The sequence below is a fragment of the Nicotiana tabacum genome, chromosome 1 (assembly GCF_000715075.1).
Source record: "Nicotiana tabacum cultivar K326 chromosome 1, ASM71507v2, whole genome shotgun sequence".
Classification (NCBI taxonomy): Eukaryota; Viridiplantae; Streptophyta; class Magnoliopsida; order Solanales; family Solanaceae; genus Nicotiana; species Nicotiana tabacum.
Window position 1 is genome coordinate 115,618,785 of NC_134080.1, and position 17,462 is coordinate 115,636,246.

The window sequence follows — 17,462 nt, forward strand, 5'->3', positions numbered from 1 at the left end:
GATATTAGTTTTTCTTTATTTTAATTAGTTTAGAATCAAATTCTTCTAGTTTTAATTCTCTTTTAGATAGTTAGGATAGTCTAATTTAGTTAATAGTTAATCACAAGTCCTCGTGGGTTCGACATCCGACTTTTAGTCACTTTATTACTTGACGACCGCGTATACTTGCGTGTGCGTTTGACCGCAATAAGTTTTTGGCACCGTTGTCGTGGACTTAAAATTAGCTATTTTTCTAGACTAGACTTTTATTTTATCTTTACAGTAGTGTTTTGTAAATATTTTTAATTTTTATAACTATTTGACTTTTCTCTTAGTGTGTTCATAATTCTCTCAACATGACATCTGGGGATGAAATACCCGGAGGTAAGGTTATTGATGAAGACGCTTGGTTGACGGAAGACTTTTATGGCCCGTCTTTTTGGGCTTATCATGACCTGAATTCTGGGAGGTCTGAATTTGAATATAGGAGCAAGGGTTGGTATTGGGAAGAATATTCACGATTAAGGGAATATGAGGAACATCGTTATCTTCTAACAAAATTGGTGAATGATTGGCCGAAGGAGAGAGTTGATCTGACAAATTTGGCTTGGCTTTGCACAACTTGGATGCAGATTTGAGTACAAAGGTTGATGCGTTCAACGCCCAACAATTTAATGATGAGTTGTGTGAAACTGGAAAAAAATCTTCTAGACCAAATAGAGGAGCTAAAATGAGAATACCAAGCATTAGACCATATTTTTATTGAGGATGTCCATGTTGAGAAGAGTGTTCTAGAGTCATGTGAGGAAGTAGATAATATTATATTTGAATAATCTAGTGTGTGCACATATGAGGATATAAATAATGATATAATTCTAGAGTTGGGGCGTGTTAGTCCTCATTCTAAGTATTTTTCGACATTGTGTTTGGATGATGACATGGAAATCGAGTCATCTAAACCTTTGGAGGAGTCAATGGAAGAGGAACAAGCTACTTACATTCTTGGATTTGCCGTGCCAGAGAGAAAAAATTACATTACTCATATAAAGGCCGAGAAGTATAGAGTGAAAAATTTGTTACTTGGCCTATTTATTTTTGTATCCCCACCAAAAAGGCATTGCATAGCCACTGACTGGATGACATGTTAGGGGTACAATTCATAAATTCGAGGTGGAGGCAGAAAGTGGTTCAAGTCATGCCGCGACGTTAAATCAGGCGCTTGTTGGGAGGTAGCCCAACTTTACTGCTTTCTTTTAGTTCTATCTCCATATTTTTTATAAGTATATTTCAAAATAATGGAATTTGTTTTAAGATCAGGTTTTATAAGAGATTGAACGATACAGTTAGTTAAGATCCAAAGCAATTAAATGCATTAGTAATGTACTTGACTAAATGCTTAAAAGACTAAGGTTTAGCCAATCTGAACAATCATAACATTACGTGTTTGTACTCTTTCAATTTAGATTTTCTATGCGATGTAATCAATATTTTTCATTTTCAAGACCAATAAAAACTAAGGGCAAAATAGGGGAAAATGATAAATTATACCTTGATTTTCTAAAATGGCAACTATTTTGGACCACATATATTTAATAACCGTGACAACTAATACAGACCGAGGGAGTATTATTTTGGACACTAACTTCGATTTAATACTCTATGACACTTCCTCTTTTTTTCTTAATGGGGAAATCAAAGGACGTTAGGCTTATTTTTCTTTTGATAAGAATGATGTATAATTTTTAAGTCGTACAATGACTATTTTTAGGATAATTTGTTTTAATGCTTTGGCATTGTTTAATCTACGTTATGTTAGTAACTAGCTTCAAAACTAGTTTTATAACTTAAAACTACAATAAAATTAGTTAGCCAAGCAAACACCTTTCTTACCTCACCCTGTGTACGGAAGCAGGAGAAGGAAAGAAATTGGTGACATTTTCTAGTCCCTCGATTTATCTGTGAGAAAAAAAGGTTATAAAATACAAAAAAAAGGGAATGATTTCCTTCAGTTAGAACCTAAACAAAGTCTACTAACTGAAATCTACAACCAAATAAGAATTAGAAAACCTGTCATCTCTCCTTATATCTCCTCTAATTTCCCTTCCCCTACTTCCCAAACAAGGGACCATATCTTTACCAACCATCCAGAAACCGAACAGCAGCAGAAGAGAAGTTTGAAAATATATATCCACTTAGAAACCTGCCAAGATCTCAGAAACTAGACCAATTCTTTTAGCCACAACAGAAGGGATAGAAATAGAAGCAACAGTGTCACCATCTTATTGATTACTCCAATTAGAATTTTGACATGGCAAATTGAATCCTCAAGTTAGATATCAGTCTCTCAGCAAAACCCATTATTCATTCTTTTTATAAATATTGTTCATTTCAATCTGATATTCAACTGTACTTAGTATTACAACATCAAATGATGAGAACATCTAAAGATATGTGCTAATCATTTGGGAAATGATATCCCCACCTCCTACGTAAGATGAAATATAAAGCTAAACATTCAGAATGAGATCCACGAAGCACCAACCCTATCGCGAGGAATTAGGCGCAGTTCAGATCCATGTTTAAGAAAGACGTTACCTGAAATAACATTTGAGTTCATATAAATCCAAAACCAGATAATCTAGGAAAATAGAGGTTCAGCACTGAAGGATAAGATATTTAATCATGTCAGGGTAAAAGAATAAACAATCGCCGCCAATTGTTGCTAAAAAGTCAGATCAATCCACAAGGAAAAGACAAGAACCAACTCTCCACCAAAAAGTTCAAACACTATCTTTAGCAGTCTCAGATTGCTCTAAACAAAAGAAAAGATGAAGAGAGACTCCCAACAATCTTATTCTTCCACTAACTAGCAAAGTTTCCTTTTCTCAATATTCCTATGAAAAAATGGTACCTTGAGCTCCATGCAACAACTCTTTCTCCACTTATCAGCTTTTTAATTCTGCATTTCTAATCTATTCTATAGGCAGAAAGAACAAAAAGGAGAAGCTTGTGTTATAGATTTGCATGCTTTCTTACTTCATCCATAAACTTATAAGATAGCTTAATCCAATCTCTATTTCTATTCTTCCTTTCGAGTCGAGGGTCGAGTCGAGGGTCTTTCGAAAACAATCTCTCTACCTCCCCAAGATCGGAGTGAGGTATGTGTACACATTACCCTCCCCAGACCCCACTTGTGGGATCCCACTAGGTTTGTTGTTGTAATCCAATCTCTAGTCTTCATTGGTACACTTGGATTTTTCCAAATAACTCTATTGAAAGTGCCCTTAACCGCTGTATGGAGTATCCTAAATTTGATTTTCCTCACTTGAGAAAATTTCCGGTGGAGGTTCAAACCATGACATTCTGATTATTTTTGAAAAGGTAACATATTTGTATTAAGTATAAAATTGGTTACACTAAATCATTGTAACCATCCAGTAATTACAATGAAAGTACCAGAGGGGATAACTACATCAGTAAGACTCACAATTGGTCTAAAACATCAAAAATACATTCACCCTCTTCTAGATACTCCTGGTTACACCAAAAATAAAAAAGCATTAAACAGCTCATCTTCAACGTTTGTATTGAACTATGATTGTCCTCGAAACATCTTTGATTCCTTTCTTTCCATATTGTCCACCATATGCAAGCCGGGACAATCTTCCATCTCTCCTTCTGACGGGAATGATCCCCATCTCTTTTCCAACTAGTTAGAACTTCTTTGATTCTCCCTAGCATAAGACACTGGATCCCCCTCAGGTTGATGAATATCTTCCATAGTTGATCCGTAACTCTGCAGTGTAAAAAGAGATGGTTGACTGTCTCCTCCTGAGCTTCGCATAAGTGACACCTGGACCCCAGTTGATATCCTCTCTTGAGTAGATTATCTTGTGTCAGAACTGCTTCTCTTGCTAATAGCCAAGTGAAACATGCCACTTTGTATGGAATTTTTACTTTTCCGATCATCTTCCACGGCCAACATCCAATTTGATTATTAGATTGGTTAAACTCTTTATAAGCAGATTTGGCATTGCCAGAACACCTTATCCTCAAAGCTGGAAGTCCCTTTGAATTGTTTTAAGATGCTATAAAAATCTATCAGCCTTTGTATTTCCCAGTCTTTTAGGAGTCTTCTGAACGTAAGATTCCACCCTTGACCTGTCCACAGTTCTCCAACAAGTGAGACTTGCTGTTGGTTCAGAATGTAAATGTCTGGAAATAGCTGCTTCAAGGTTCTCTGTCCAAGCCATTTGTCTTCCCAAAAAGAAGTTTTCATACCATTGCCCACTTTGAAGCTGGACCTATTGCTGAATTTTGGCCATAGATTCCTGATGGACCTCTACAGGCTAACCCCATAAGGGCTATTCATAGATTTGGTTGTCCAGCTGTCTTCCTTCCCATACCTTACCTCAATTACATTTTTCCACAAGGAATGTTCTGTTGTGGCAAACCTCCATAGCCACTTCATCAGCAGAGCATGGTTTTGTTTTTTCAGATTCCTAACCCCCATCCCTCCTTCCTTCTTGCTTGTTGTAAGGACATCCCATCTGACCAGATGGATTTCGCTCCTCACTGGCACCTTGCCATATGAAATTTCTTCTCAGGGCATCAAGTCTTTTTGCTACACTTGCAAGCATAGGAAATAGTGACATCATATAAGTTGGCATAGCATCCAATACATTATTAACTAGTGTAAGTCTTCCTCCCAGGGATAAATATTATTAACTAGTGTAATTCCAAGCATAGGAATTAATTTCTTTTCACACTTCTCAACTACATCATTCCAGATCCCTTTAGATTTGCTTTTTGCTCCAAGAGGCATTCCAAGATAGACTGTTGGCAAGGTTCCTACTCTTCCTCCTAGAATATTCACCAAGCTATGAATATCCATTACTTCATTAATTGGATAGATGAAGCTCTTATTCCAGTTAATGCGTAATCCAGAAATAGCTTCAAAAAAGATGAATATCACTCTCAAAATAAGCACCTGGTCTCTATCAGTATCACAAAACACCAAAGTATCATCTGCATATTGCAGATGTGTAACCTCCACAGACACTGGATCTCTATAATTTACCCTGAAACCCCTGATCCTGTTGTTAGCTTTGGTAGATTTAAACAGGATGTTTAAACCTTCCATTGCTAGAATAAATAAAAAAGGGGATATAGGATCCCCCTGCCTCAGACCTCTCTGTGAAGAGAAAAAACCAGCCGGAGAACCATTTATCAAAATTGAGAATTTAATAGTGCTGATGCAAAAATTAATCCACCTGATCCATCTCTCATCAAAGCCCATCTTTATTAATACTCCAGCAAGAATTCCCAATTCAGATGGTCATAAGCTTTTTCTATGTCTAGCTTACACAGAATGCCAGGTTCTTTGCTCTTCATTCTAACATCAACACACTCGTTTGCAATTAGGATAGCATCCATGATTTTCCTACCTTTGATAAAGGCTATCTGTTGAGTGTCCACCAATTTGCCAATGACTTTTTTGATTCTTTCTGCCATGATCTTTGAAATTATTTTGTAGAAACTTCATATCAGGCTAATGGGCCTGAAGTCTTTCAGTTCTTTAGCTCCCACCTTCTTTGGAATCAAAGCCAGCAAGGTGGCATTGAAGCTCTTTTCAAAGGTCCCATTTGCATGGAAGTTTTGGACAGCAGCAATAACATCTGAGCCTATCACTTCCCAGCATTGAGTATAGAAAGCCATGGTGTATCCATCTGGACCTGGGGCTTTATCCCCTGCACATGCTTTTACACTCTCCCAAATTTCCTGTGGGTCAAAAGGACTCAATAGCATCTGGTTATCTTCTGTATTGATGGTGGGACAGTCCCTTAGGTTGCATTGTGGACGCCACTCCTTAGTCTCTGTATATAGATTTTGATAATAAGCAACTATCTCCCTCTTGATATCTTTAGGATTCTCCACAATTTCTCCGTTCACTTGTAAGTTATCAATGTTGTTGTATCTTTTGTGTGCATTGGCAGTTCTGTGAAAGAATTTGGTATTTATGTCCCCTTCTTTCAACCATACAGCTCTGGACCTTTGCCTCCACAAGCTATCTCCTCCTTACTAGCATTTTCCTCAAACTCTATCAATAAGGCATATTTTTTGTGTTTCTCTTCATCATTCAGCATCCTCCATTCTTGGGTTTCCTCCAGTTCAGCTAATTGGCCAAGTATATTCAGTTTCTACATCTTCAAACTGCCTTGTATTGATTTGCTCAATTCTTTGAGTTTCTCCTTTACGACTTTCAATTTGAAAGCTCGAACATAATCCGGTCTACCTTCGCAAGAGAAAGATTCCCACCAGCATTTGGCTCTCTTTAAAGCCTTCCGTCAATAACCACCAATTTTCGAATTTGAAATAGGATTTAGCTGGTTCCCAGTTCCCACTTTGAAGCAACAGAGGAGAGTGATCTGATGTGACCCTGTGAAGTATAGACTGTTTGATGTTCCTAAACCCTACATCCCATTCCTCAAATACTAGAAACCTATCCAATCTAGCAGCAATAATGTGTTCAACCCCATTTTTCCAAGTGAAACTATCTCCCAACAATTGCAAGTCTACTAGCCCCACATCATTGATGAATTCAGAAAAATCTGCCATTGATCTGGTGAATCTGCTGCAATTCTTCTTCTCTGACGGGTATCTAACAGTATTGAAATCCCCACACACTACCCAAGGCCCAGTGAATAAGCCCCTCGCAGTACCCACCTCCCACCATACTTCTTCTCTTTCCCTTTTATCGTTGGGAGCATAAATACTAGATACATGCCATACAAACTCTTGTGTTTTACCACTGAACTTGATTGTAATGGAATACATCCCCACGCTACTGATTTCCTGCTCCCATACCCTACTATCCTACATAATTAGAATACCCCCCCCTCGTACCACTTGCTTGTAGTTGAGCAAATTTCACCCACCTATACGCCCACAAGTCTCTGACAATGTCTCTAATTTCCCCTTCTACTTTTGTCTCTTGAAAACAGTAGACTTCTGCCTTCCAGCTGCTCATCATATTTTTTATCAACTCCCTCTTCCTATATCTATTTAGACCCCTAACATTCCAAGAAACAACTTTAATCATCATTTATTATCTAAGGCCATATAACCCCTGCTCCTTGTGCCATTACTTTTGAATTTGCTCCCGAAGTCTAAGTTTCTTACTTCTTTACTTTCTTTCTTTTTTGGAGTGGCTGCCTCCATTGTTAATGATGAAGACTCCATTGTATTGCGCCTCTTGCCATCTATTTGCATAAATAATTGGAAAGCTTCCTTCTCACACCCTTCGAATTCCATCCCAAATTCTTTGCTCAATTTGATAATATTCTGATGCACCCAAATTGGATCGTTAAAACTCTGGGTCCTCCTCTTCTTCATTGATTAGAGAGTTTAAAGGAAGAACATCTTCTATGCCCCAATCCCCCAAGAAATTCCCCTCCCCAATCTGCATGTCAGAATTGTCTTGATCGGCTGTCACTGGTTGTTCCATTCCGTTGATGAGAACCATGGCACTGGCACTGGCTACCTTGGTCGAAGGTTCTGCCTCTTCAATTCCTTCGTGATTGTCGACAGAGTCTTTCTCTATTTCCACGTCTGTTTTCTTTTCTTTTAGTTGAGATGGCTTGGATCTCTATAAGAAATGGGTCGTTAGTTATTTCATAATGGGCTAACTGGTTTGGGCCTTTGCAACATAACTTAAGAGAAGGGTATGCCTGTCTTGTGCCCAAACTAACAGATTGTTTGGGGCCCAAAATTTCAATTGCTGGCATGGGTATTTGGTCACACGTGACTAGCACATGTGCCCTAATTTTAGAACCCTCTCCTCCCTTCGATGAGCCCACGTGACCTTCCAGATTAGCCACCAATTTGAACCCCTTTTCCAGTAGGTCTCCGCTATTAACCGAAGGATATGGACTTCCTCTATTACCCAATAGACTATTGTCTTCATCTTCTTCTTCCTTCGAAAGCGCCGCCAGCACCGTCGCCGGTAACTCACACCAGATGGGAATTTTGAACAAATAGCCATCACTTTCTAGAAGTATCTCCCTAGGAACCTTACTCCCATCCCCCATCACTTTTATTCTAGCCCATCGGAGGTGGTTTTTGAGCATTGTTTCCTCCTACGTTTCAATCCATCCCCCACACTGATCTCCTATGGTTTTGAGCACTTTTTACGACCAAAGATTAACCGGCAACCCCAAAAGCCTAATCCACACCCAGCCCCTCTTCACCTCCTCCGGCCAGTAGCCGATGGTAGGGTTCCACCAACCTGGGCTGATTTTTGCATTCTTCCATTGCCACTCTCCATTGAACACATGCTCCGCTTCTTTCCTTGATGGGAATTCGAAGAGGTATTGAGAGTCATTCATCGCATGTACATTCATGCTGATGGAAGACTTCCAAGTGTTGCATGCCCATTTTCTAATGTCGTTCAAAGGTGGAGTTTCCTTTGGTGATATCAAAACTTTGCCTACTAAGCATCTACTCAAGACATCTTTATCTGTTATCTCTGAACCTCCAGGTATTGTGATTTTGGACCTACTGATTCTGATAGGAGAGGATTTTGTCCCTTCTGATGACCATCTGTTGGTTCTGATTGCTTCTTAAAAGATGACTCCAGACGGGGGGAAGTTACAATCTGGACCTTCTTCTCCTTCTCAGGCACATTTATGAGTCTTAGGATCTTCTGGGCTATGTCACCCCACCCAGCATTTACTGTGATTTTCGGTGTAATAATAACTGACTTGTTATCCCCTTGTACTGCAATAAAACTGATGTACCTACCATATTCATTATATTTAAGGCTGCAATAATATTCTGTGTAGTGATCTTTCATAGACCATCTCTTTATTGCCCTGTTGTGTTCCTTAGAGGCCACCTTAAATACATCTGTCACCCATTTCATCACTTTAATGCTAACAGTTGTTGTCCTCATTAATTTCCTGCTGCGTTCAACCCATTCGAACCATACTTCTGATCTAGTTCTATTTTTGTGATATCAAAAGATTTGAATCCCGCGTTGTAATATATCCTGTTGCTGTCCATGTCTTAAGGGGAAAAATATGAGTAAAGAAGGGAATGAAGAAAAGGAGTTCTGGTAGTTATTGCACCGGAAAAAGCTATCTACAGTCCTAGGAAGTAGGAAAGAGAGTTATCTCGGGTAATGTGCCTGGGAGCATTTTTGAACAAAAATTTTTCATCTCAATATTTCATGTTACATTCTGATTATAGATCTCTACATCTCGTAAGGAGCTCAAAGAAGACCATATTTTTTGGTAAACAAGCCACTAAGCCTCGAAAATCCCTATGCACTAAATTTTTATCAAACACGAGGAATATATATTTTAAAACATCCATTCCCAAATATTGTTTATCGTCCAGAAAACAAATAAACCACCAATTAGCAACCAACAAAAAAAGATGAGGTAACTATAAAATAATCATGTAAAGTGTGACATTACCTGCACTTTGCTGAGGATTAATTCCCACTCCATCTGCAACAAGACAAAAGGAAAAAAAATTAAAAAAAGAAGGAAATGTAACACAACCTTATAGTAAAAGCCCAAGCTTTTCTAATTATTACATGCAATAAATAATAAGCATGTGTTTCTACTTCCCTTTGTACATTGAAAGGGAAGAGCGAAGAATAGCAAAACATCGGGAAGAAGGAAGCAAAAACATTGTTTTCTTGGTACCAAATAGGAAACCCGATTTACATTGGCAATCTCAAACATCAATTTTTTTAACAGGAAATATTTCAATCACTTCCCTTTCGGAATTTTAATCCAAATGTCACCCGAGAATTTAGGATTCACGGAAAATCAACTTTAACCTACGAGGAACTGATGAGCACTACATATCATTTTTATTCATAAGTAGGAAAAATAACTCAATAACGATTACATCATACCAACTTAATACATAGTTCACTCTAGTGTCACTTACCTTGATTAATTTGTTTGTTTAAAATTATATAACTCTTAGGAGAATTTTCTTTTTGTAGATAATAACTTTAATTAAAAGAACACCGAGAAGTGCAACCCAAAATTTACTAAAAAGGTCAGCCCACAAGACAAAACCCACCATTCATGAGACAAAAGAGCACATCCAAGACCACCTAAAATCCTAATACCCCAAATCCAAATTGAGAAAGTTAAGACTGCTAAACCCGATGCTATAAACAATCATCTAATCCCCTCATTTCTTCACAAGCATGCTATTGGGTTCAAAGTTGAAGTTTGCATTTTGTTAGAATTTCCCAAATTGGTTGAGAGAATGGGAAGTTGTTTCCTTATATGGTCTTAACCAATCCTCATCTTGTCAACTAATTGAGTTGAATTACGGCCAAGAATCATTTAGATAGTATTAGAGTCACATCCATCCCTAATCTTGTTTTACCCGATGTTGGACTCGCATATTATGTTGTCCGTGGATGCGTGGAAAGGTGTTAGAATGTCAAACATTGGTTGAGGGAACGGGCTATCGTCTCCTCATCAGGTAGCTCCTGGGCCTGGGGTAAAATTATGCCCCATATCCAACTTCTTAGGCTTTTAGTCTCCTCTTTCTTACTACAAACTTTAACTTCTTTCTATAGTGATATTATTATTATTGAAGTTACTCAAGATTTGTTCTAGATAAAATCAATTTTATAATTCTTATTTAATCAGTCAATGGATCAATCAAATACGCCTCAATCTCAATTAGGGTCAACAGATACACAATTTACTTAATTTCCGGGAACCAAACCTGGGCGTATCGGACAAGACCAGTGTATCCTAACTGACTAGACTAATCAAAAACAAAATACAAAAATAGAAAACCATAACAGAAGGCAAAAGGAGAGGGGAGAAGGGTACCATTAGTGATGATGGCGCTTGTTTGGGGAGGCACTTTGAATTCCTCCGCCGCAAATTTGAGAACAGCCGTGAACGGGGCTGCCTCCGGTAAGCTAAAACTGATATCAACAATAAAGGAGAAAATCCATAAGAAAACACAAATGATACATTAAATTATGAGGAGAAAAAAAAAAGAGAAATACATACACTTTGAATGGCAATTTGGGATCGGACGTAAGAGTGACTTTGAACGACACTTTTCCTCCACTAGCAGCAGCACCTCCACTATCTTTTCTCACTACCAAGCAACTAAGCCAAGTATACTAGGGTAAAATCGAATCTGAAATCCTAATGGAGGCATACTAGGGTAAAATCACAAGATATTCTAATTAAACAAAGAAAGTAATCATGTAAATCAAAGCCTACATTGGCCTGTATCAAATAATACGGACAAGTGCAGAATCCAAACAAAATGTCAAAAATTGGGGGTTTTAGCATAGGCTCGTTAGGGTTAAGGAAGAACTCAACAAAATCAATCAAAACACATAGACACAGGGGACTAAATACTTAAAACCATAAAGCGTTTTGAAGAAAAGGATTTTCAGAAACCCTAATTTAGAAAAGAGCGACTAAAATCAAAATAGTTATTTGAAACGGGAGATTTTTAAAGAAAAACGTTTAATAATACTCGAATCACCTCAAATCTATAAAGATCCGAGAAGAATTGAACAATAGCGAATCTAGGGTTTTCGGAAAATAGAAAAGACAGAAGAAAATCGGTTAAAAACTCATGAATTCAAACGGAAAACAAGAGGAAATCCTTTCTTGTACTGTATTGGAATTGTTCTGCGTTTGAAGAATCCAACTTTGGCTTTGTCCTAATAGTATTAGTTTTTCTTTTATCAGAAGATGTTTTCTTTAGCCCAACAAAAAAAAAAAAAAAAAAATGTGTTGTAGCTGCCAATCAGAAGTGACCATGACAGCATGGTAAATAATTAAGGGATAATTGAAACCTACCTATACTCAATTTTCAGCTTGTAACAATTAAGGGATAATTGAAACCTACCTATTGAAGTGGACTATGCACCCAAAATGTTTGATGATATGCAAAACTTGAACTTCTTTTGTTAGTAATTTCTTGGGTGTTAGTTTTCAATTGTTTTGAATAATTTCTTGATCGATCGTACCTAATTGGAAGGTATCAAAATTGTTGTTGTAACATTAGGTGTCCTAATTTGTGCTCTGTTATTACTTGTTCCTGGAAGTATAACTTTATCTATAGATCCAGTTCCAAAAAGAAGAGACGAACAAGGAAAGATGAGGATGGATGATCTGCACAACTGCTTGTGTGACATTCTTTTCTCTTCGGATTAGAAAGCAGAAGATGAACGAAGATGCACCTATTTTTTTAGTTAAGTTCTCTACTTTCTCTTCCTCTTTCTTTTAATCATGTGTTTATTGAGTAGTCTTAATGATAATCATTGAAGTGGACTATGCACCCAAAATGTTTGATAATATTCCTGACTCATTCACCAAATAATATTTGAATAAGTACATAATGCAAAACATGTTTTAAATAGAGTTCCTCTCGCGGATGCATATCTTAAAACTGATCTTGAAATACAATCATAACTTTAAAATTGTGTTTCGACTCATAGTGCAGTTCATTATGATTATTGCAAGTAATAATTCATATCTTTGGCATGTCTAACTTTTCTCTTATTTTTTTGTAATATGACAAAATGTAATCAGCAATTAGGCCAAGCTAATCTCTAATATGTCAAATTTTGTTTTTCTTTGATATAGAGTAAAAACTAAAAATAATAGAGAAATGAACTTCGACACTACCACAACTGATGCTTCTCCATGAAGAAGTAAACTAAAGGTAATTGCCTTTTCCCCTTTTTTTTTGGTTAATAATACTTTGGCAGATTCCTATAGCATTTTAATTGAAGACTTTTGCAAGTTTGATTTTTGTATTTTAGAGCTCAAGCATCCAGAACTACATTTAATAAAAATGGATTTATACAAACGTGCTTTTTACTATTAGTTTTATACTAAATTGCTTACAAAAATTTATTCTTAAAATCTCCGTTTCTTTTTCAAGGAGAACAAAGTTATTTCACCCTGGTGATATAGCATTCGGTTGGAGCTAAATGTGAACTTTAATGGTATTCTGATCATATTATAATTCAGTTTTAGGGAGCTATTTTTTTTTTTTGGTTGCTTTCTGAATGTTCACTTGATTTATATCATCTTTTGAGCTACTTGTGGGAATTACTCAGTCTAACGATTATAGCGAATTCAAAAAATCGATGCTACAAGTTTTCAATATGTTGATCACCAAACTCAAAGGTTATCAACACGAAATCGAGAGAGTGAGGAACAATGTATTTTCACTTTGGGCTTCAGGGCGTTAAGAGCGATATTGTTGGATCTCATCCTCTTAAAGATAAGGCAAGAGGGATGAAGTTGACCCATAGGTGTTTTGCAACTATTTTCCTCTTCATCTCCTCTTATCTCTTCGTATTGAAATTATACTTGCCTTGATACAATACTTTATTCAAGGTTTCTTTCTGACTAAGAATACATCACTCTTTGTTGTAGTGTTGTGGCTAATTTTGAAATTTTATATGCTTAATGCAGGACTATTGCTTACAAAGATCAGTTGAAGCCTAATCAATTGATAGAATATTTCTATACCCTGGTAAATATTTCATCCATTTTCTTATAATTTGTACATTGAGTCCATACTTCAACAACGAACAACATTTAATCAGCCAACAACTGAAGAGATGTAAGGTTGATTATATATTAAAGATCAACCAATAAACTCATTGTTAGATAACTTTGAAAAAAAATATGAAGTAAAGATCAACCATTATATATATACATATATATATATATATATATATATATATAATAAATCTGGGCATAGTAGATCTGATGTGGCATCTTCCAAAAATGAGGATTGTTATTTATCTTTTTCCTGTATTTTTGCTTTTATCCCTAATTTTTTCTATTTATTTATGTTCATTGATTTGATAAAGAAAAATTAATGTTCTTCCAAAAAGATTGAAACGGGTGCAAACAATTAATAAAAACTGAAACAGTTCCAAAAAGTTAATAAAAATAACTATAGCAATTTGAACAATTGCCTTCCTAGATAACGAAAAGTTTACAACATTGAATATAATGGTGCCAATTAGTATGCCTCTCTTCCTCCTCAAAACCAATCATTCACGCAATTCATCTGGTTCATAATTACTTGAAACTTAGGGAAACTTGGGTTCTCTGTAGCTTTCCAAGTGGAGAATTTCTCTTTCAATCTTCTATCAAATTGAATATTGCATATGGTGTATCTGTATCTTTTTATCCCTATAAGAAAATATATACTTGCTGTTAGTATATTTTGGTTATTGGAGATGAGATCTCCTATTGTACTTTCTTTGTGTCAGTCTAAGTGAGTTGTGTGGACGCCATATTTGTTTAAATTGCTGATATTTATTTTTGTTCTTGTGTATGAGATTGTTGGTCTGAGTGATCATAATCTATGTCTATGAGTTGATTAAAAAATAACCTTAATTTCATAAATAACAGTGTTGCAGGAAGAAGATCAACGACAAATGCATTTACATGCTGAGATCCGTTATTTCAGATATTATTAAGGTAAAAATTACTTACATAAAATTTATCATTAATTTCGATTATGATTTTAATATATTTTAGTATTTTCGCCTTCTTTTTATTGTCCTTTGAGAATATTGCTTTTAATTTACTTTTCTGTAATCGAGAAAATATGTATGAAGATAATTTGAAGATATGGTCCTATGAATCTGGTGGCACTCAGATATGGTGCATCGCTTTTCTTTCTAACTTCTCTGGGAAGCGTTCTTAAGACACAGTCGCATGGAGAAAATATGTATGAAGATAGATTTGCAGTTTATACACAGTATTTCAGCGTAGGTGAAGATATTGTCTTGAACAGATTGATGAGTTGAATCCTCTTAGTAGAGATTTCTTCAGTAAGATTGATCCTAACATGTAGGAGTAACCAAGTTTTCTCAGGTGAAAATGCATAGACAATGTAACTAGGCTGAGAAATGCTGAACATTTATAGGTTTCACCAACCCTTTTTCTTTGATGTGATAATCATGCAACAAGAAGATCTAAAAGTATTTATTATCTATCATCATTTTTATTTGTGTTCTCTTTTTATTCTTTTTACTTGTGCCATAGTTATTTAAGGTGCATGCAGCTAATTATTGCTGTTAAGAAATTGAAAGACATATTCATAAAGATGGTTTTAGTTTTTAGTAGTTTAATTCAAGCTTGTCGGAGTAGCCAAAAGGCAAAAGCAAAAGAAATGCTATGGCATGCCAGGTTTTTAACTCAAAACAAATGATGTGTGATTTTTTCGGTTATAGGAGAAAAAGATGGCCTAGCTATTGATAATCGGCTTAATGTATGCATATTTTGATGTATAGTGCCTCACATTTTGCTCATGTCTCGTAGATCTGAGATCTTTAATATGATGATTTGTGCTAAAGTGTGGTACTTCTATGTGTAAGAATCATTCGGATGCAATTTAGGACGAAATGATGCGAATTGGAGCAAAATCGGGACAAAAAGGCAAAAAGTAAAATTTGAGGGCCACAGTTAGCGTAGGCCGTTGGCTGTGGCGCAGTTTATAGCAGCTGAAATTTTTGAATGCCAGGGCCAGCGCCCCATGCTGCCCTGGACGCTCGAGACGTGAATATGTCCTATTTCGACTGGGACTCGGTTATTTCGACCCTAAGACACCTCTCACTCATTTAAAAGCCAACCTAAACCTATTTTGAAAAAAGGGAGAACGTTTTTTAGAGGGAATTTTAGACCAAGGGAGAGCACAGAGCCGCCATGGAGGCCGAAATTCATCGGGTTTCATTTTTTCTTCCACCAAACTTAGCAATTTTTATGTTTCTTTGTATGATTTGTTGTTTGACTACCATGTTTATGTGGAGCTAAACTTCACGTTCTAGGGTTGTTGTTCTTTCATGACTATTGTTATTCGAATATTGATTTTGATTTCTTGATTTATCATATTGGTTTATTTATTCAATCTTGCGCTTAATTATTTGATTGCTTGATCACCAATTAAATACTATCTACGAATCTAAAGTTGAACTCGAAAGTGAAAATTCTAGATTGCATACAGGATTGAGTAGAGCAAGTTCTTGAACTTGGGCATCGGGGAACGGATTCGCGGTTAGGATAGGCATATACCTAATTGCCTCGCTTGGTTGATTTACAGAAATTATAATTGCGTTCTTGTTAGTTCTAATTCCATAGACATATAGGCATCGGGTTAGCTTGAATAGGCGAGTAAGAACTCGACAGATTCTTATGAGCAATATTAACTCTATCAACCAATAAACCCGATAAATTAATTAGTCAATTCAATTGAAGAATACAATACGATTGTTAGATAGCCCATAACCCTAGATCGTTTTCATAACATTAATAACATAAAAATCTGCTCTTCCTTTATTCAAAGTTGATATTAGTTTTTCTTTATTTTAATTAGTTTAGAATCAAATTCTTCTAGTTTTAATTCTCTTTTAGATAGTTAGGATAGTCTAATTTAGTTAATAGTTAATCACAAGTCCTCGTGGGTTCGACATCCGACTTTTAGTCACTTTATTACTTGACGACCGCGTATACTTGCGTGTGCGTTTGACCGCAATAAGTTTTTGGCACCGTTGTCGTGGACTTAAAATTAGCTATTTTTCTAGACTAGACTTTTATTTTATCTTTACAGTAGTGTTTTGTAAATATTTTTAATTTTTATAACTATTTGACTTTTCTCTTAGTGTGTTCATAATTCTCTCAACATGACATCTGGGGATGAAATACCCGGAGGTAAGGTTATTGATGAAGACGCTTGGTTGACGGAAGACTTTTATGGCCCGTCTTTTTGGGCTTATCATGACCTGAATTCTGGGAGGTCTGAATTTGAATATAGGAGCAAGGGTTGGTATTGGGAAGAATATTCACGATTAAGGGAATATGAGGAACATCGTTATCTTCTAACAAAATTGGTGAATGATTGGCCGAAGGAGAGAGTTGATCTGACAAATTTGGCTTGGCTTTGCACAACTTGGATGCAGATTTGAGTACAAAGGTTGATGCGTTCAACGCCCAACAATTTAATGATGAGTTGTGTGAAACTGGAAAAAAATCTTCTAGACCAAATAGAGGAGCTAAAATGAGAATACCAAGCATTAGACCATATTTTTATTGAGGATGTCCATGTTGAGAAGAGTGTTCTAGAGTCATGTGAGGAAGTAGATAATATTATATTTGAATAATCTAGTGTGTGCACATATGAGGATATAAATAATGATATAATTCTAGAGTTGGGGCATGTTAGTCCTCATTCTAAGTATTTTTCGACATTGTGTTTGGATGATGACATGGAAATCGAGTCATCTAAACCTTTGGAGGAGTCAATGGAAGAGGAACAAGCTACTTACATTCTTGGATTTGCCGTGCCAGAGAGAAAAAATTACATTACTCATATAAAGGCCGAGAAGTATAGAGTGAAAAATTTGTTACTTGGCCTATTTATTTTTGTATCCCCACCAAAAA

At 36.2% G+C, this 17,462-nt stretch overlaps 1 protein-coding gene across 1 annotated transcript; it reads right to left on the bottom strand.

Moving 5' to 3' along the window:
- Window positions 1–2,236: 2,236 nt before the first annotated feature.
- LOC142163570 (ubiquitin-fold modifier 1-like) lies at window positions 2,237–12,187 on the bottom strand. Its single transcript, XM_075220860.1, has 5 exons — window positions 12,053–12,187; window positions 11,040–11,155; window positions 10,854–10,951; window positions 9,459–9,491; window positions 2,237–2,574 (listed from the first exon to the last, which is right to left on the bottom strand). Exons 1-5 carry the CDS (start codon window positions 12,185–12,187, stop codon window positions 2,495–2,497), a joined length of 462 nt encoding a protein of 153 aa, XP_075076961.1. The 3' UTR covers window positions 2,237–2,494.
- Window positions 12,188–17,462: the final 5,275 nt, after the last annotated feature.